Source organism: Impatiens glandulifera, chromosome 6, assembly GCF_907164915.1.
Source record: "Impatiens glandulifera chromosome 6, dImpGla2.1, whole genome shotgun sequence".
Taxonomy (NCBI): domain Eukaryota; kingdom Viridiplantae; phylum Streptophyta; class Magnoliopsida; order Ericales; family Balsaminaceae; genus Impatiens; species Impatiens glandulifera.
The window spans coordinates 50,334,885-50,356,516 of NC_061867.1; the positions used below are offsets into that span (position 1 = coordinate 50,334,885).

General features: G+C 29.5%; 4 protein-coding genes across 4 annotated transcripts; 3 read left to right on the forward strand and 1 right to left on the reverse strand.

Annotated features, from left to right (window-relative positions):
* Nucleotides 1-323: 323 nt before the first annotated feature.
* LOC124941856 (probable indole-3-acetic acid-amido synthetase GH3.1) lies at nt 324-3,409 on the forward strand. Its single transcript, XM_047482217.1, has 3 exons — nt 324-736; nt 824-925; nt 1,854-3,409. Exons 1-3 carry the CDS (start codon nt 402-404, stop codon nt 3,205-3,207), a joined length of 1,791 nt encoding a protein of 596 aa, XP_047338173.1. The 5' UTR covers nt 324-401; the 3' UTR covers nt 3,208-3,409.
* Nucleotides 3,410-6,566: 3,157 nt separating this feature from the next.
* Nucleotides 6,567-9,689, forward strand: LOC124942062. Its single transcript, XM_047482472.1, has 6 exons — nt 6,567-6,814; nt 7,756-7,961; nt 8,041-8,302; nt 8,395-8,502; nt 8,967-9,238; nt 9,363-9,689. Exons 1-6 carry the CDS (start codon nt 6,626-6,628, stop codon nt 9,457-9,459), a joined length of 1,134 nt encoding a protein of 377 aa, XP_047338428.1. The 5' UTR covers nt 6,567-6,625; the 3' UTR covers nt 9,460-9,689.
* Nucleotides 9,690-11,229: 1,540 nt separating this feature from the next.
* Nucleotides 11,230-13,142, forward strand: LOC124943789 (pumilio homolog 12-like). The gene is made up of 5 exons (XM_047484261.1): nt 11,230-11,864; nt 11,965-12,127; nt 12,198-12,361; nt 12,686-12,944; nt 13,029-13,142. The coding sequence occupies exons 1-5, from the start codon at nt 11,230-11,232 to the stop codon at nt 13,140-13,142; spliced, it is 1,335 nt and encodes a 444-aa protein (XP_047340217.1).
* A 280-nt stretch (nt 13,143-13,422) lies between these two features.
* On the reverse strand, nt 13,423-16,461 carry LOC124942030 (thioredoxin domain-containing protein 9 homolog). The gene is made up of 4 exons (XM_047482435.1): nt 16,335-16,461; nt 15,972-16,247; nt 13,790-13,948; nt 13,423-13,719 (listed from the first exon to the last, which is right to left on the reverse strand). The coding sequence occupies exons 1-4, from the start codon at nt 16,356-16,358 to the stop codon at nt 13,543-13,545; spliced, it is 636 nt and encodes a 211-aa protein (XP_047338391.1). The 5' UTR covers nt 16,359-16,461; the 3' UTR covers nt 13,423-13,542.
* Between the last annotated feature and the right edge of the window lie 5,171 nt (nt 16,462-21,632).

Sequence of the window (21,632 nt, forward strand, 5' to 3'; positions counted from 1 at the left end):
TTCAAAATTCAAAACTTCATATAATAGTCTATCATTGGAGTAGTCGATTCAACATTCTTATGTTCAATAATCAACTTCAAATTTTTTTTCAATTTAATTTTTCATTATTATATATATTAGATAACAACCTTCTTTAACCACCCTAATGTAAAATGTAAAGAAAATATATAAAATATAAAAAAATAGAAAACAGTGATTGTACATATCATGTGTACTGGTTTTATCTATTTTTTATCCACAAAAAATTAGGCGGAGATCTATTAATGCCGCCTCTCTCCTATATAACCGCTATTTCTCCCCCGCCATTCATACACCATCTTAAATCCCTTCACCTTCGCTCTCTCTCTCAAATCTAAATCACAAATTTCCTCATCTCTCTCTCTCTCTCTCTCATCATCATCATGTGTTTATGTGAAATGGCGGTAGATTCATCTCTATCCTCTCCATTAGGACCGGCAGCATGCAAAAAAGACGCAATCGCGCTTCGATTGCTAGAAGAAATGACAAGAAACGCCGACGCATTTCAGGAGAAAGTATTACAAGAGATACTTACAATCAACGCTCAAACCGAGTATCTTCAGAGATTCAAACTCAACGGTGAAACCGATCGTAAATCCTTCAAATCTAAACTACCTGCCATCACTTATGAAGATCTACAGCCGGAGATTCAACGAATCGCTAATGGCGATAGATCTGCTATCTTGTCTTCTCATCCGATCTCTGAATTCTTAACTAGGTACGTACAGATTCAATTTCAATTCAATCTATAAATTATATTCACGCTAGCTGTTTTGATCGGAGATTTGTTAATTAATTAATACAGTTCTGGAACTTCTGCTGGAGAGAGGAAACTGATGCCTACGATTAAAGAAGAGTTAGATCGTCGGCAGTTGTTGTATAGTCTTCTGATGCCTGTCATGAATCTGTAAGTTTGCGATACTCCATTTGATCTGATTGACTGATTCGTTCATTTCAATTAGGAATAGAAACCGTTTTGTATAACAAAATCCAGCTAGATGATCATATTCTGATATTCTGTTATGATATAACCGTTTCTGGTGTAACAGAATGATGATGAATTGAATTGAATTTTTGAAATAATAATTACACAAATAATGTCACGATCAGATGCCGAATTTTTGTTAATTGAATTGATGACATTCTGTTTGGCTAACTTTTAGAGGAAAACAATTTTTAAATCAAATTTGTTATCAATGGATTTGATAGACGTGACATTTTCTCCTTTCCTTTGGTTTCTAGCTATTTATTTTTATATAATTGATATTATAAAAAATATATTAATGAAGTTTAATTTATTATTTATTTTAGTTCTATTTTTCTAGACCCGAATTGTAGAGGTTTTAGTGGGAGTTGATTGAAATTTCGGACCTCTTATTTTAAACTTCAAAATTATAAAGTTAATTATAAAATTTATTATTAAAGTTATACAAAATAATATTTTATTTAACGGTTTTTCAAACGCATTTAATTTATTATTTACGTAAAATTATAAATATATAAATAAAATATTTATGCCACTAATTTAACTATAATTTCAGCGAATCGAATGTTTTGAATTTCGATCTTATAAAATTTGGTATTCGAAAATCCTAAATTTGATGGTTAAACTAGTAATATTAATTTTTTTTTATTTATTTATAAATATAAAGTAAATAATAAGTTAACGGAATTTTTTAAAATGTAATTTTTTTATAATTTTAATAACAAAGACTTTTAAATTATGAAGTTTGAAATTGCTACCATCCTTTCATTTCTTTTTTTATGTGAAATAAATAAATGATTTATAATATATTTTTTAAATTAAGAAATATAATTATTATTAAATATTACAGATACGTTCCTGGATTGGACAAAGGCAAGGGACTATATTTCTTGTTTGTAAAGTCAGAGACCAAGACACCGGGTGGGCTTTTAGCCCGACCCGTCCTCACAAGCTATTACAACAGCGATCATTTCAAGACCCGACCATACGATCCATATAACGTATACACCAGCCCAAACGAAGCCATCCTCTGCCCCGACTCCTTTCAAAGCATGTACTCTCAAATGCTCTGCGGTCTCATCGACCGTATCCAAGTCCTTCGGGTCGGAGCTGTATTCGCTTCCGGCTTACTCCGTGCGATCCGGTTCCTCCAGTTGAACTGGATCCACCTGGCCGAAGACATCCGAACCGGAACTCTAAACTCTAAAATAACCGACCCGTCTCTACGTAATCGGATTGTAAACGGGTTACTAACACCCGACACGAACCTAGCCGATTTTATCGTGTCCGAATGCTCGTCCGATAATTGGGAAGGAATTATCACGAGGATTTGGCCGAACACGAAGTATTTAGACGTGATCGTAACCGGGGCGATGGCTCAATATATACCAACTTTGGAATACTATAGCGGAAGTTTGCCAATGGCATGCACAATGTACGCTTCGTCCGAATGCTATTTCGGGCTTAACCTAAACCCGATGTGTAACCCGTCCGAGGTTTCTTACACCATAATGCCCAACATGGCTTACTTCGAATTCCTCCCACTTGACTCGACTAAGTCAAATCCGGTTGACTTAGTCAACGTCGAGGTTGGGAAAGAATACGAGCTCTTGATCACAACCTACGCAGGTTTATACCGTTACCGAGTCGGTGACATTCTCCGAGTCACCGGTTTCCACAACTCGGCCCCTCAATTTCACTTCGTGAGAAGAAAAAACGTATTACTAAGCATAGACTCCGACAAGACAGACGAGGCTGAGCTTCAAAAGGCGGTTGGGAACGCGTCGGAGTTGCTTAAGGAGTTCAACACGAGCGTGGTGGAGTACACGAGTTACGCCGACACGAAAACAATCCCGGGGCACTACGTCGTGTATTGGGAATTGTTAGCGAAGGAGTGTAACGAGATGCCAAGTGACGAGTTGATGAGAAAGTGCTGTTTGGAAATGGAGGAATCATTGAACTCGGTTTATCGACAAGGGAGGGTCGCGGACGGGTCGATCGGGGCTTTGGAGATTAGGGTGGTGAAATGTGGGACGTTTGAGGAGTTGATGGATTACGCGATATCGAGAGGTGCGTCGATAAATCAATATAAGGTGCCGAGGTGCGTTAGTTTTACACCGATAATGGAATTGTTGGATTCTAGGGTTTTATCGTGTCATTTTAGCCCGACTGCGCCGCATTGGACACCCGAGATTAGAAAATAGTTAAGGGAAGTGAAATTTAATTATTAATATATGATTAGTATTAATTAATTAATAATCGAGGTAAACTTCTAGTTGTTAGATTGGGAGTTTGATAGTTTAATGATTATTAGATTTGTAATTAGTTAATTAATGATTAGGTGTTTTTGTGTGTTTTCTTTAGTTGGGCTAGTTTGTAAAAGTAAGATGTGACATTATTGAATCATCTAAGATTTTCTAGTTAATTATTAATTTTGTTTTATTTATAAAACAATCATTTTTCTAATTCAATTCTAATCAAATATTATTAAATTTATTAAACAAAATATTAAAACACTTAATTTTAAAATAAAATTATTTTATTATTATGTATTATAAGTAAAAAAAATCAAAATCATATAAAAACAAAATAAATAAAATTCAGTACCCATCACATCTTTAGGAATAACCCAAATTTGTTTAAATAAACTTTTTACCCAACAAATTTTAAATGGTATTGTTTTTAGGAACTAAAAATAATATTTACTTTATTATATTTCTTTTCAATTATTAAATAATTCTATTTATTAATAAAAATATGAACTCTTATTTTATTTTTAAATATTTCAATTTTAAATATCGTTATAAGAAAAAGTCAAGATGAATAAGAGATTAAGGAGAGCAATTAGTAGATGCCGTTTATATCTAATAGATAGATAACTAGTAACTTCAACAAAGGATTGTCCAAGGCATGGATTGTACAATGCAACGAGATTTTGATGGATAAAAAATGGATCATTATCCCGATCAATGTGTTGGGGACTATTTATTTTGAGAGCAATATACGGGATTTGATTTTAGCTTTGTAATTTTTGGTTGACATGCGGTTATGTGAAATGTCTTTAAACGGATCTATTATTGCAGTTTTAAAGGATAAACCTCATTTTTTAACCAGTCACCTTATGTCATCGTCTTTTAATGGTAGTCGGCTAAACTTTTAAAATAAACATTCTAATAATAGAAATGCGACCACCACCTCGACAGCCCCTAAAAGATACACAAGTAATGTACATAGCCATCATGGGTGAAAACCATAAGTAACATGGTTAAAATGTTTTCATCATGATGTGACCATTATCATTTTGGTCTCCTTTTTAAAGTGAAATTGGCAGACCAACCTCTCTTTTCTTTATTTCTTAATGTTTGTTTAGTGGCTATCTTTTTCTCTTTTTTTTTACCAACATGTTCTTGGTTTGATTCTCTTTATGACCCTTTTCCTATTGACATTTAATGGTACATGCAATGAATTAAGAAACTTTCATGATGTGATCCATTGCATTCCTTATATTCACAATTAGCACGAGGTACAAAGTTATCCATATTACATGACAAGTCATTTGGTCAAATTCTTTTCATTCACGTGTATCTGTCTTCATGCTTTTTAGACACCCACAAAACATTCCAACTTCAAACCTAATTTCATCGATGACTTCTTAGAATTATCGAAAAGGATCTCGTTGAGTTTTGAGGGTGAGTAGAATTTAAACCATCTAATCGAAAAAAAATATTATTATTTGAAATATTAAGATAGGTTTGGATGAGTGTAATTAAAATTGGTGTTGAAATTTTAATTCTTATTTCCCTACCATTGTTATTAAATTTCAATGAAAATTTTATATTTTGAAAAAACTATAAAATTATAATTTAATTTCAATTTTATGTTTGAAAAATATATATAATAAAATCATTTAATATATATTATTAAGTTAGATACAACATATTAAAATATGTGGGTTCGATGTCAATTCTAATTACCAAAATATATTGGTCGGACATAATATTATTTATTAAATTAAAAAAATAGTTCAACATGTTAACTTTTCAAAATTGAAAATAAAATAAAATATCTAACAGGTTAACTTCCTAAATAAAAATATATACGAGTTCAAAATATTAATTTACTAAATTTTAAAAAATATAACGGTTCGATATTTTAATTTCTCAAAATGATTTTTTTTTTAAAAAGTCAAACACGTTAAAGTGTAGTAAATAATTAAAATAATAAATATTTTAAATTAAAAGTTCGAACAAAAAAGAGTGGGCTTGAGAATATGACTTTATTGGAATTTTAATTTTAATTCTTAATCTCAAATATTCTGTCACTTTAAAATTGAATTGAAATTAAACTTTCAATTTTAAGATTAAATTCCAAATTCAATTGAATGGTTACATATAATGATGTCATTTGAAACTGTTTTATGACAATCAAATCGAATTGTTTCGTTTGGGGGCAGTTTTTTCCTAGTTTGACTGGGAATGAGATGTTATTTGTGTCCCCACCCTTTAATCTATCCGCTTCAAGTCATGATGACTAATCAATCTTGGTTTTATTCGAAGGAATAAAATAAAAGTGTCTTCTACACCTTAATTCTCACTTCAACGGTAAACACAATTAAATATATAAGATAATTAATATATTTATTAATTATATTTTATAAAATTTTTAAGTTTATTTCTTTATAATAATATAAATTTTTAATATATTATAATAAAAAAATGAGACTACTGATTAATGATTAAGCACATCTTCACCAACATACTTAATTTTATAATATATATTATATTAAAAAATTCATTTATATAATTTTATTATATAAATTTTTTCTTTTTAAAGAATATGGTATAAACAGTGCTCATCGGAGATTTCCCTAACCGAATGAAACGAGAATAGTAGTAAAAATATTCTCCAAAATAAAACGGGACAAATATGATAAATGCATTCCTCGTGTCCCCGTTCTAAACTACTCCAATTGTCATCCCTAGTTACATAGACACCCTTAATAAATTTATAAATATATGTTCAATAATAAAGTTAATTTAGTCGTTGTCGTATATGTCACAAAAATGTTAAATCGACAACTCACTTATTTTTAATTATCAAGGGGTGACTAGTATTTGAAAACTTTTGTGAAGTATTACTATGATTCATTGAGTGACGTCCGAGTATTTGAGTAGTTGTTGGGAAGTTTATATTGATGCGGCTAATATGATAGACCAACATATTAAGGGGTGACTAGTATTTGAAAACTTTTGTGAACTATTACTATGATTCATTGAGTGACGTCCGAGTATTTGAGTAGTTGTTGGGAAGTTTATATTGATGCGGCTAATATGATAGACCAACATATTTTGGTTACAATCCCAATTATTTTTTGATGGACTATCTGGTTAAAGAGAAATCATTGAACTTTTAATGATTGTAGTAATCTCATACATGTCATTAATAATACTATTATTATAACATTTTTTTATTTTAATTAAAAAGTATTTTTTTATTTTTCAAATTTTATCTCATTTTTCTAATGTATGTATAAAAAAACACTTAAAAAAAATTGTGGCCAGAAAAATGAGATGAGAAAAGAGAAAGGGAGAAAGGTTGAAGAAAGGCGAGTGGTGGTCGTTAATGGCAATCAACGGCTCCTTCCTTTCCTTCTCTCCTTTCCTCTCTTCCCGCCCTCCTCGTCTTCATCCCTATTCTTTCTCTCCTCTCCCATCTTCGCCAAACCCTAGAAGTTTGACCAACCTTACTTTTGCTTCCTTACCACCTTCGTTCGCCGGTTTCAGCTCTCACAATGATAATCGCACCTCTAAGGTTTGTTCTATATACTTCTCTGACAATTGAAAATTGATTCCTTTCTTTCCGAGATTTTAGTAGTCTAATTAGCTGTTGTTTTAAGTAATGAAGTTCATCTGTTAGAAACCTAGGGTAAGACTGTCTGTAATTGTGATGATCAGAGAAAAATGAAAAAAATATATATTAGGATTAGTTGTTTTTGGGTATTTGTTGGGAGTTTTGGATTGAGTGGACAGATATTGAGGGACTGAAAATGAATCGACGTACTTTCAGTTATCGTAATCGAATGATGTGTATCATACACAACAACACTGTCAGTATGACATGATACACAACAACACTGTCAGTATGACTCTTTCGGTTATCGTAATCGAATGATGCGTATCATACACAACACTGTCAGTATGACTCTTTCGGTTATCGTAATCGAATGATGCGTATCATACACAACACTATTAGTATGACTCTTTCTGAGATTCTATCTGGAAAGCCCGTTGAGTTGGTTGATGAGCTCATAGTCCTTCACGAAGACGTGCTCGTTAATCTCTTGGTTTCAATGGATTTTAGTTTTTCGGTTTATTTTTATGTTATACATAGTTTTGTTAAGCTTAAACAACTCTCATTATTCATTTAAAAAATTGAAAGAAGCTATAAGTCTAATACCAACTCAAAGTAGTTCATTCAAGTAGAAAGAGTCTCGAACATCTTGATTGATGTTTAGGTCACAACGGTGAGATTCTCCCGGGAATACCAAAAGTAGTAAACTATCATGTAATGAATAAACTTGAATTATTAGGGTTCTCATAACATCTATCTATTTTCAGTAGTCCCAAGTTAACTCGAAAATCGCATAAACTATGGTGAAACATCCAAACAAAAACAAATAAATAAACTAATTGTGTATATACATAGGCTGCATGATCACAGTTGAATAAGATAATATTTATTTTTTCTTTCAGAAATCTGCCCTGTTGAACCTAGTTCAAGAGATAGAACCATTGGATGTAAGTTTTATTCAAAAAGATGTGCCTCTTACTACTATTGATGCAATGAAGAGAACAATTTCGGGCATGCTTGGTTTATTGCCTTCTGATCAGTTTCAAGTTTTTGTTGAGGCTCTTTGGGAACCTCTTTCAAAGTTATTGATTTCTTCAATGATGACAGGGTATGTTACTTAATGAAGACACACATTTATTTCTATTCATTCCGGTCACTTATTTGACTGCTTCGTTTTGTTTCTGCAGGTATACGTTAAAAAATGCTGAACATAGACTTTGTCTTGAGATGATTTTTGACATGTATGATGAAATCGGTTCTGAGACACTAAAACAGGATAATTCAAAATTAGAACTACAGGAAAACATTCATGACTGTGGAAATGCTGTTGAAACTTCAGGGAATGGTATTTCATCTGAAGATACAACTGTTGAAGGTCTTGGAGAAATTACACATGAAGCTAGACAATACATTTTGCATTTGCAATCTCGTCTATCTTCTGTAAAGAAGGTAATCATCAATGTGGAGAAGGAGATTTTGTCTGTTGTGCTTTCTTTTCTATTGCTTTATACCTTTTGTAATGTTTTTGCATAACTAATTAGGAACTACACGAAGTGAAGCGAAAAAGTGCAGCTATTCAAATGCAGCAGTTTGTTGGAGAGGAAAAGAATGATTTGTTAGACTATTTAAGATCACTCGAGCCAGAAAAGGTTAGTTGTATCTTCGAGGCATTGAGATTTATTCCTATGCCAAATATAATTAATGGGATGGTGCTATTGCTCGTTGGATCGATAATATATAATATACACCAGCCTATTTGGAAACTGGTATATTCTTACAATTTTTGACGCAATCACTTGAAAACTTGCCAAAAGTTAAAATTAAAATGTTTTATTTTTCGAATCATGATCCAAGTTATCACGTCATTTCTGCTTCATTTGGTATAAAAATTGATGATTTTCTACAATCGTCTTTTAGATATTATAATTTACAAACATAACACATGTAGTTTTTTCTGAATCATGATTCAAACAATAAAATATGATAATGGGAATTTTTGTCATACACACACAAAGTACTCCTATATATACAACTACAACACCCTTAAAACCTAGTTAAATTCAGTTTTTGTTTTGTGCCTCGTAGTGGAACTAAACAAAAGTGTTAAAAGCAGGTTGTTGAATTATCAGAACCGACATGTCTTGAATTGAAGGAAGCTATTTATTCAGTAGTTCATGGTCTTCTTGCTACTCTTTCACCAAAGATGCATTCCATGGCTCCTCCTTCTCATCCACCTTCCGAAAGTATGTCAAGTGAAAAGGTAATTGTTGAAGATGACGATGAAGAAGAAGAAGAAGAGTGTGTTGATATTGTGGATAATACTTCTCTTCAATATCAGCCTCTCATTTCATTGACACGGGACTATCTTGCTCGTCTTCTCTTTTGGTATGTTCCATTAGTTCTATCTAAAACTCGAGTTGGGCTCAACCTTTGATTATATGCATTGTGTTTTTTCCCTTCTTTTTGTGACCATTCATCATCATGTCTTTGGTTTTTGATTTGGTCATAGGTGCATGCTTTTAGGGCACTACCTCAGAGGAATCGAGTATAGGTTAGAACTTGTGGATTTGCTCTCAGTACCAAGCAATGTCGAGAATGGGACCTAAGGTTTGCTCGTTGCTTCGGTTCCCGCTTGTATATATTATATATAGGTACGTGTAAAGTTTTACGATCAAGGAAAAAGAATGTTTAAACTTGTTCAAAGACGAGTAACTTCTCTACAACTTTGAATACGTAGTTAATAAATGTGTTAATTTTTTATTTTGTAAAATAGTCCGAATGTGAAGATTCAAATCTATAACTTTGAATATATTATTATTTTATTTTTTTTCGTTTTACTACGAAGCTATAAGTCTTTAACTATTTTTTACAATACAGAATTATTTTAAAATAAATATAAAAAACTCCTCTTAAAAAGCTTTGTAATTTATCAAATAAATACAAATAAATCTCTCAGTGATTTTCTCACCTAACATACTTCTACTCAATTCACTTAAACTATGACAAATTATAATATAAATAATTAAATATCATTGATGTTTTTTTTCGAGGTTATATCTGTAATTGATGGGGATATAAATTATAGTATTTGTGTTCCTGTTACTTATATCATTTATAAATATAATAATATATTTATTTTTAATATAATATCCTATATATTATATAAAATATTATTTTATATAATTTTATCATAATCTTTTTAAAGAATATAATATATACGCTATGAATTCTACTGATAAAGTCTTATTTTTAATGGCTTACAAAATTATAATAAAAAATAATATTTTTTATTTAGTTTATCTGTATTGTTTGAATATATTTTAAAATAGTCTGAAATTTAATTATTTTGAAATCTCATTGATACGACATCATTTTAAATTTAATTATTTATTTTAATTTTGTGTAATGAGCTTAGTGTATAATTTTTTTTTTAAATAATTTGTTGGCTTAACATTAAGCATATAATAAAAATAATTATATCTCTTATCTTATTATTAAATAAAAATAATAATTATATATATATATATAACTTTAATATTATATCATAATTTTTCACAATATATTATATAAATATAACATTTTTATTTTTAACCATTTTCAAATTTATAAGCGGGTCACCAAATATTCATTTACTCTCACATATAAGTTTAAATTAAACATATCTATATTATTTTTTATTTTATTTTTAATCATTTTAAGTTTATGAGCTGGTCAAACTCAAGATCCGACTCAAGTATACATTATATATATATATATAATTTAAAGTTTAATAGCTTAGTTATTTAAGGGTTTCACGTGTTTTTGTTAGATTATAATTTCGAAACATACCTGTAACATTTTTTATTTTTAACCGTTTCAAATTTATGGCGGGACAACCCATAATTCGACCTAAGATCTATTTAATCTCACATATATATTCAAATTAACCATAATTCTCTACTTGATAAATTCAAATTAAACATTATATATATATATATATATATATATATATATATATATATATATATATATATATATATATATATATATATATATATATATATATATTTAAAATATATTTATTTTCTCCAATAAAATCAAGTTATTATATATATATAAATAATTTAATTGTTTTGATAACGTTACTTTCTAACTTAATTTATATTTTTTTTAGGTCTCTCTCCTCTATATATCTTATTTTCCTAAAAAACTTCCTACTTTATCTATTTATTTTCTAAAGTATAATTAAGAAAATATAAAATTTGAAAATATAGCCGATATCTTTTAGAAATTTTCTCAACTAACTTATCATATTTGAATTTCTAAAACTTATATATATAATATACATGACTTTTCTCTACAATTTTCATATAGAGCTACAATAAGAATTAGCTAACATGGATGAATTCTTCAACCCAAACCCTAGTTCATCAACTTCCAACAATTCCTTTTTCTATTACGATTCAATTTCCATTCCAATCAATGATCCCGAACATCTTCGACTGCAATCTCAGGCGATTGAAAATATGTCCAATTATCCTCCTTGGAGTCTCTTCTCTGAGAAAAACCCTAGTTTTCGAGAATCGCTCGAAAGCCTTGTCGATGAGGTGAATAGTTTGAGTATTGAAACGGGCGCAAGAAACATTGATCCCCGTTTTGGAATATACGAGTTAGATGAAAATCCTAATTTCTTTATGGCGACTCAAGCAACGTTCAATAATCGGTTTCAACCAATTTTAGGTTTACCTCGTGAAGATCCTAGAATTTTCAATGGGATTATTTTAATGTTGGCCAAGGATCAATATGGGTATAGGGTTTTGGAGGATGCAATTGAGGAGGGGTATTTAGAAGATATTGATTTTATGTTCATCGAGACTATTAGATATTTTAGAGAGCTCATGATTCATCGTATTGGTAGTTCTTTTGTTCGGAAGATGTTAAGAGTATGTAACCCTCTATATATCACTCAGATTGTTTCATTGGTGGTTAGTGATTTATCGCGACTCTTGGAAATTTGTGTTGACAATTATGGGTATAAATTTTTTTATATTTGTAACTTTTAAACTTTTATGATTTTTCTATGTATTATAACTAATTATGTGACTTGTTTATGATGAATTTGATGTTTGTAGAGGTGTAGCGATTAAAAAACTTATAGATTATGTGTCGATGCAAGAACAAAGAATGATGTTAGTATCGGCTCTTGGGTATATCACACTTGATTTGTTAAAAGATGCTAAAGGTCATCAAGTTGTTCAACATTGTTTGATGTCTTTTAATAACGAAGAGAATAAGGTAATTTGTTTTATATTCTATCTTTTTTTAAGTACAATATTTTCTAATATCGTGCTTTGATTATATGCAGCCGATATTAGATGTGATGGCGGATAATTGTTTTGAGATTGCCAAAGACAAAATCGGTTGTTTTGTCTTGCAATATAGCTTGTCGGGTGTAAGAGGATATTCATGGAACCGTATGGTTAATCAAATCATCCATAATGTATATGTCCTTTCAAAAGATCCTCACGGGTATGTTAATTTTCTTTAATTTTTTTAAAATAAGAGTGATTTAAATTGAATAAAAAAAACATATATTAGTGTAGGTTATTCTTTTTAAAATAATTTGAATTTTTTAATATAATATTTATTTTGAAAAATTGAGTGAGATTATAATATTTAAAATATTTTAATTGACATCTTACCAAGAAAATAGGTTGGAATAGTCAAAAACTATTTAAAATTTGAAATAGGTTATATTTCTTAATGTTTTATTTGACAATTTTAATATTTTAAACCATGTTTGTACAAAATCTTAAATAACTAACTTTTTATTAATATTGTTTTTATGTGCAGAAACTATGTAATACAGAATGTAATCAGTTTACAAATTCGAGAGGTAAATTCTCACATGTTGTCACAATTATCCAAAAAGTTCATTCTTCTCTCGATGAATAAGTTTGGGAGTAATGTGGTGGAAAAATTCTTCAAAGTTTGCGACGATGATCAGAAGGAGGTAATCGTAAAAGAGTTTATGAACGTTCCGATATTTTTGAGGTTAGCCGAACATCCATTTGGAAACTTCGTAGCACAAGCCGCATTGATGAATTTATCGGTATAGTTTCTTTTCTATTAAACACGGTTTGGAGTGCTCTTCCGCCTGTTTTGAATCAATTTGTCGTTGATTTTGTTTTTTCAGGGTAACATTGTGCAGGAACTGGTATCTTTGGTTATGTCGCAATATCATTATTTGAGAAATCATCATTTTGGAAGAAATGTGTTGGAGAAGGCTAGACTTATTAATTCACAATGATGTAATATTAGAGTTTAACATATAGTTTACTTAGATTTATATATGTAGTTAGCGTTAAATTGTAACACTGTAATATTTTTAAGTCAAAACAGTGTTAATCACTTGTAAAAACTCTAGTTTATTTGAAAAAATCAAATTTTAGTTATTTTTTATTATTATAAGTATAATAATTAAGTAAAAAAAAATATATATATATATATGCAAATTTATAAATGTGGTAAGTTAATTCAAATTATAAAAGTTTATTTGAAAATCTAATATATATAGATGTAAAATTAAGTAATACAATCAAAATTACAACACATTAAAACTTAATCTATTTTTCATCCAATAATCCATCAAAATAAAATACAAAAATTGAAATAAGAAACATACCTTTTTTCGGGTTTAGTACTATTCATTACTCAGAATCCGAAGAGTATTCTGTCCCCTGTCGAACACTTCTTGTTTGAGTACCCGATTTCGATCCCTTAAAAGATGATTCCCCTTCGAAAAATATAACTTGAGCTCTGGCTATCCTTTCTTCCAGTTCTTCTGTCGTGAAATCGTCTTTTCCTCCAAGTTCATTGAATCCCACCTAAAAACACGATACACATCAAATTAACAACCAAAAGAAAAGACAACGTATTTAAGTTTTTTCGACATACCACATAGTCATCCACTTTGGCATTCTTGATGAGGGCAAGAGTTGGAAGAACAACAATCTTGAGCTTTTCAGCTAAGAAAGGACTTTTCTCTGCGTTAATTTTCACAAAACGTGTCTCGATATGTTGTTTTGCTAATAAACTCAAATGTTTGTCAACAACCTGCATGTTAAGACCTTGTTTGATGTAGAGTTATTTGAAAATAATCTAGGTTATTTGTCATAAACCCACAAATGGTGCATAATGTCAGGCACTAAAATTGATATAAACTGCATTTCCATCACAAGTTAAAAAAGTACAAGACGATTAATATCAGTTAGGGATGCTAGAGGATTAGGTTAGTCTGATTATTAGATAGGTTTATAGTGGATCTGATGTATCAGATATATGGTCGGTTTGTCAATCTTTTGATATCTAACCATTAATATACGCGAATTCAAGTTCCACATGTTTGTGAACTAACGAAAACAGATACAAAGACTCCCAATTGATAATAACTTTTTAAAATATAGGTTTTAGTGGAATAAGAATTGCAATAGATTGACAATAACTAAAATGAGATATAAAGCCTCCCAATTGAAGAAAAACAGTTGAAATGTTCTGTAATAACATTTTCTTACTAATGAGCATGCTAATTTTCATATCTAAAACAAATAAACAAACAAAAGTGATAACAAGTCAATATTTTCAATATTTTCAAGTTGGTTTATATCTTCAAAAACATCGTCTAATATATTTAGAACGCAACCAATTTTGACGACAAACAATGGGTGATAGTGGATGGGGTTGGTTAGGTTTATACTGAATCAGGACCCAATATCAGGCCCTAATAGTTCGTGTATACTCTATAAAAATTCAATATTATGCCCTATATCCGGAAAATAAAATGCTTTTCATTTCGGATGTGGTCTCATCCCTTCTATGAGAGTTCATGAAAATGGTGCAAGATTAGCTCAAATGGTGCCAAAGTTGGTATGCATATTCAATAGTGATTACTCTACGTTATAATAGAGATAATCCATCTGGTGTTTTCAATGAAAATCAAACATGAGCTACCTAGGGTGGGTTAAAATAGAGATATTTAGGTCATCAAGAAGAAATATCAATGAAATGAATATGAATGAAGAACAAGATGTTAGTCTCAGTCTCTCATCTTGAATTCTCACATCTAACTTTCCTTTCAAAACCATCATTTATTTTTATAATTTCCAATCCCTAAACATTCAAACCCTACTAGATACACCAACTTATGTTGAATTTTGAAGTTCCTAAGATCATAAGTTAACGTGTTAATCTTTATGAAGAACTGAAACTTAAATTAGCAGATAGATTGTCAATCCAATGAGTTATATCATGGAAGAAACCAGTTAGAGTTAAAACATACAAACACATGATAAGTAACCTATGTTGTCACCAAGGTGATTGATTATCTGACTAGCATGTTCAACATAAAATGATCAACCTTCTTTAGAAGACAACAGCTCTAAAAGCATCAAATCATTGGAAACCAGGAAAATGTAAATTTCCCCTTAGATAGACACGCAAAAGCAACAAGACAACTCGATACACGTCTAACCAACTCATTCGAAGAAAAGTTAACATTTCCTCTCAAATCTTAGATCAGATTCTTGAGCATAACTTGAATACACCTTCTGTAACTTCCTAACATCTTAGCCACGGTAAGAGAACAAAAGCAACAAGACAACTCGATACATGTCTAACCAACTCACTCGAAGAAAAGTTAACATTTCTTCTCAAATCATTGATCAGATTCTTGAGCATAACTTGAATACACCTTCTGTAACTTCCTAACATCTTAGCCACGGTAAGAAAACAATGAACCAGGAAAATGTAAATTTTCCCTTAGATAGATGCACAAAAGCAACGAGACAACTCGATACATGTTTAACCAACTCACTCGAAGAAAAGTTAACATTTCTTCTCAAATCTTTGATCAGATTCTTGAGCATAACTCGAATACACCTTCTGTAATTTCCTAATATCTTATCCACGGTAAGAGAACAATGAACCAAAATCTACTTAAACACATCTTACACCTCTAAGAAGGAACTCACATTCACAGATCATGATCATATTTTGGCGTTTTACTTTGGTTCTTGTGGATCACAGAAGCTTAAAAGGTATGTATAAGACAATATTGAATGAAATGAAGACAGATTCGTACCTTACAAGGCCAGTTTTCACGGTAGAAATGACAGACGACGCGATCACTAGCCTTAACAATAGAAAAGAACTCCTTCTCGACAGGGATCTCTGAATATTCTCCATGTCCAAGAGCCAACCAACGACTCCGTTTCTCCGCCATTTTCTTCATTTGATGGAGCCTTCTCTCTCTCAACGCCTCGAGATCGTCTTCATCGAGCCGATCCAGAGCTGAAATCTCTTCATCGAGCTTGTCTTCGTAGGCTTTTGCAACAGAAATCACTTGTTGCTCTAGGATCTGCACAACGTTAGATTGTTTTCGTAATCAATGCGTGTATATTAGAGAGAGAGATACAGCTAATAGGAAATCAATCAATCACCTTACCTCTTGAATCTTGGAATTATCCATTGACGAATCGGTTTGAGATCTTACTCTTTACGGAGAGTGGAACAGAGATGAATTGAAATCAAATTTTCAAATGAAATTATCGAAAGAGCGAGAGAAGGGAGATGAATGAGAACGAATAGGTAGAAATTAGAATTGGGCTGTGATTTGGACTTTTCTTTACAATTTGAGTCTAACAAATTGGATCTCAGCCCAACTTATTTTTAAAATAAAGCCCAATTACTTTTAGCATTTTTTCAAACAAAAATTTATTGCAAATAGTTGGTACTTGGTATTAATTTTTAAAAATCTTCACTGTCTAGTAGGTAATGTTGGCTCCAAGAATTGGGCGGCCCAGTCCACATATAATAATGTAAATATTAGTTTTTGGTTACCTTAATTTTAATTTTAAAAATAGTTAAAAAGGTTGTTTTTATTTAGATTTGAACCATAACCACTTAAAATAAAAAAAAATCATTTTGAGCCACTATGCTAAAAACATTTTTGCTAAAACAAAATAGTAAATTTAACTAATTGTTTTTTTAAAAAATAAATGAGATGCCCCCAAGGTCGACCCTGCAGGTAGGGAATAATTGATCAATCGAATCGACTGAATTTGTCGGTTTTCTTATATCGAATCTTGTATAATGTTAAGATGATAGCATTGTGAAGGATCTAAAACGTGTGAGTGAGATTATTGAACATTCTATGATATTGTAACGACGATCGAGATTGTTGAAGGTTTTCCGAATGTATAAACTGATTAAGCTCGGTGCAGAATTAGTGAATCAATTAGAATTATATTAGGTCGATTTTAATTTATTCGATTTCTAATTTTGGTTACACTCTTAAATTTTATGGGTTTTGTGACATTTTTATTCAATAAAGAATTAAGTTATGAACTTATGTGGTTTGTTTGAGATGAGTTGTCAAGGGTTTCTATTAGTTTTTTTGAAAAAGAAAAAGTGTTTGATAAAGAAATAGTTGATTTGAGTTTTAAATTAATTGAATTATTTTTAAAATTTAAATTTTAAAAAAAGTAAAGTAAAAATATTTCTTAAATTAAAAGATATATATCAAAATCAACTTTATTTTCATAAATTTTAAATAAAAAATATAGTAACTTAATAAATTAAAATTTTAAATAACTTATTTATCTTTTTTTATCAGTATTAGTTTTTTTTCGAAAAAAACATCAAACAAGCTTATTGGACCTTAGATCAGGATATAACATTATTTTAATTTAATGATTTATAGTTCTAAATTTTTATTATAAATTTTTAAACAAATAATAAAAATTGAATTTAAACAAATAAATTGCAATTTTACTCAGTCAGATATAACCTAACCTAATTAAGTATTCTCTAATAACATTATTATTATTATTTGAAAAAGACTAATATTATTGCATGACATATGATGGAGATAGTAATTTATTGATTAATTAATATTTAAAACATATGTGATGAGGACAATACTTTGGTTTTGATAAAGTTAGGTATATAAATTATTATTAAAGTCTTCATCATAATTTGATTGTACAACAGTTTATATTGACTTATTCTAATTTGCTTGTTCTAGTAACAATATTGTTCACATTTTTCTATCAAAATTATAAAAAAAATGTGTTTATTAAATTGAAACTATATTTTCAATCACATCACAAAATTATTAAATTAATAATATGTTCACATGTAACAACTACTTTGTTTTAAATGATCACTATAACAATAATTGATTTTTTTTTATAATGATAGATCATGTTTTACTAGTCTATATCGTTTATCTTTATATTCGACAAATATATATTGGGTTGATAGGATAACATTTTAGAAATTCAATCTATAAATCTCGATTAATTCATATACAAAAGGGTATGGAAACTAATTTAATAAATAAAATTAACTATAAAAATGTCAACAATATAATTTCAAACAAATTTTCTTAATAAATAAAGACGAAAGGATCATGTTGGTATATCTATTGTAAAATTTTATTTGCATAAAATCCTATATTTAACCAATTTTTATCGTATCAAAATCATATCTTCGTCTAATTGAATGTTTCTTTATTTAAATTGCATTATTATATCGTTTTAACGGTTCGAATCAATTTGAATAGCCCTAGTCAATTTGAAGAAGTCTTCCTATTTGTCATGGCGCAATAAATAAACTTAATAATTGTGAATTGGTATTATTTCTACAACGTCGGTGCATCCTACCGTACGTGCATATTTATGAAAAGAAAATGTAAATGGAAGAAAACGATGGGTGAGTCGAGGTTCATGGACCACATAATAATAATAGCCATACATATTTATATTAGTTTAGGGCTTGTTTGTTTGTTTGGTTGCTTAGAATAGGTTATAACACAATCTTATGTTCCAAATTGAACACTATCTTTCTCTTTTACAAACAAGTTCTTGAAATTGAAGGAGGGTTCGAGAGATCGAGGTAGAGAGAAAAGAAAATTTCAGAGTGTGACGATGGAATTAACGAGAAATTTCATCTATTGTCGTTATAACTCAAAATTACGAAGACTTGTACAACATAATTCAAGAAAGGGTTCTCGTCGATCAAATAATAAAACGGGTAGTGCATTAAAATGTTGAGTAAAATGGCTAAGAAAAATAAGAAGACAAAAAATGGAAAAGAAATTTAAATAATATTCTAATGTTGAGTAAATTTGAAGGTTGTAAAAAAAAGAATGGTGAATGAAATAATGAAGATTTGGGACCCCATGCAACAGCCAACGTGGGCAAAAACATAGTAAAGTACCATGCACACATGTTTCCCTTTAGAGATAAGGGAATAAACATATATTATACCTAAATATTTTAAAATGTTACAAATATTTACTAATTGTTTATAATTCACTTTTAATATTTATGATCAAAACCCAATGTTCACTCAAACTATCATTACTTGGGCAGTTCATGTTCTTGTTCTTAAACTTTAAATTCATAGCCGTTCAAGTCTGTTTGACACCAAACTTTATAGCCAGCCGATCAATACTCTATTGTTCAAAAAAAATCAAAACTCGAAAGTATAGTTCTTTAAATTGAGGTATGAGTCAGGGCAGTAAGAGTCGTGCTAGTTTTTTTTTTCGTAAAATGAATTAATATTAAAAAAAAAACTCACATTATTAGTAAACATGTCTAAGCAAATATGAGACCCATTTGGCCAAATAATTTGTCATACTAATAAAAAATAGATATCTTGTTGGTTTAAAATTTAAATAAATTATCTTCCCCAAATATCTATCCAAATTTAGTAAGCATTATTGCATAATGGTCCAAGATGACATGCTTTATCAAGCATGAGGAATGGGAAGTGGGAACCATAAAGAGTTTAAGGATCCTTGGTCTTGAAGAAACAAAGAAAGCAATATCCAACACACATGCAGATAAGAGCAAAGATTGTTTGGAATCGATTTTTTTTCCCTCTTTTAAGGAGTAGTGAATAGATTCATCTCAAAATCCATTTATGGTCGTCGAGCATGTGATCTCACAACCACTAAATAAATTACAATCGAACGCAATTACAATATTTACTCCCTAAAAAAACTGTTTCTACAACATTTGAGGTCATAATTAAGTTAAAATCACGCTATTTTACTATCAAAATCTAAATATTACAATTATAAAAATTTGGGTTTTCATTAAATTGAGTTAAAGTACAAATTTTTGTAAGAAAAAAAAAAGTATATCTACCACATTTGAAAACTCTTAATGAATGAAGAATTAATTTGTACGAGAAAATATTGATAATTGTTTTAGAATATAAATTAGATGAGAATACTTTGAAATATAATTTAATTAGACATATATTTAAAAATATATATTTTACTTTAAATTTTAATATTTTAATATAACTCAAAAATTATATTAAAATATGTCGGGTTCTCTATAGGAATTTGAACTATTTGCAAAATTTGATCGGTGGAGTGTTTATGTCAAATATTTAAGAAAGGGAAGAAGTGTGATGGATTGCACCAACTTAACCTAAACATTTAAGACTTTGAAAAAGAACATTTTCACAAAATTGAAATTGGATGATTTTTAATTAGAACTTATTACGATAAATTATATGCAAAGAGTTCTACTTAAGAACAAATATTTCAAGTTCAATACTCCCTAAAAACGCATTAAATTATAGTGAAACGTTTTAGGATGATAGAGATCAAACAAGATTGAGATTTAAATTTTTTTTCGGTTTTCCTCCTCCTCGAACCTTAAAATAGTATCTTTGAATAAATTAGGCTTTAATTTCGATTTTTGCTTTGATTTTTTGTCATGTTTAATTTTGTTCCTTTTTCTTGTTTGGCTTTCAATAAATTTCAAAAAAGAATATTTATAAAATAAAGGTGACTTCCAAACCAAACATGTCCTAAAAAGTACTAGTAATATAAAGGTGCTTCCTTCTTCATTAAGATGGATGACCCACTAAAGCCAATCATATAGTTTCATTTTTTTTCAATCAATGTGACCCCAACTCGTGGCATCACCTCATGATCATGTTTATTAACATTATTAAGAAAAGTTGAATGATTGGTCCAATTTTTAACTATTATCTTGCTTTAATTCTAAATTATTTTGCTTAACAAGTTTTCTATTTTAATTTTTTACATTTTGAAACAATTCTCTTTGCCAACAAATATTATACAAAGGAAAAGCAAAAAGTTTAAAAGATTAAAATAGATGAAAATAAAGAAGAAGTTATATGCGAAACCATATCATTAAGAAAGTTCAAATATCCAAACAAGAGAGACATGAGATTATGTATTGAATTTCTGTTAACAAGAAGATGATTATCCACGTTAAAATATGTGTTCTATAATATAATTCGATTGCGCTTAAAATAAAATGTACTTAAGTTTCGATAACAAAATCAAACCATTGAAGGGTAATTTATATTTGAGTTTTTGGCTTAAATTGTTAAGTAGAATTTAATTTGTTTTAAAATAATTTAAACTATCATAAAAAAATGGTTTAAGTGCCCAATTATATTTTGGTCTCTTAAAAGAGAATTTGAATGATGTAAAAACTAGAGAAAATCAACAACTAATCCTTCAATTATTTTTAAAGTTTGATATTTTCTATCAAATTTTTAAATTTAGGCCCTCAAGTATTATTTTTTAACATTTTTAATGGAATATATTTTAAAGGAAAAAAGAATATCGTAATTTGATGTTTTGTTTTTTCGACAAACACATCATTTACTCAATTTTAAAGTTTTGTTTTTTTAACTCATTTAAAACATTTATCTGGAAACGCTTTAAGTTTAATCGGAGTGTGGG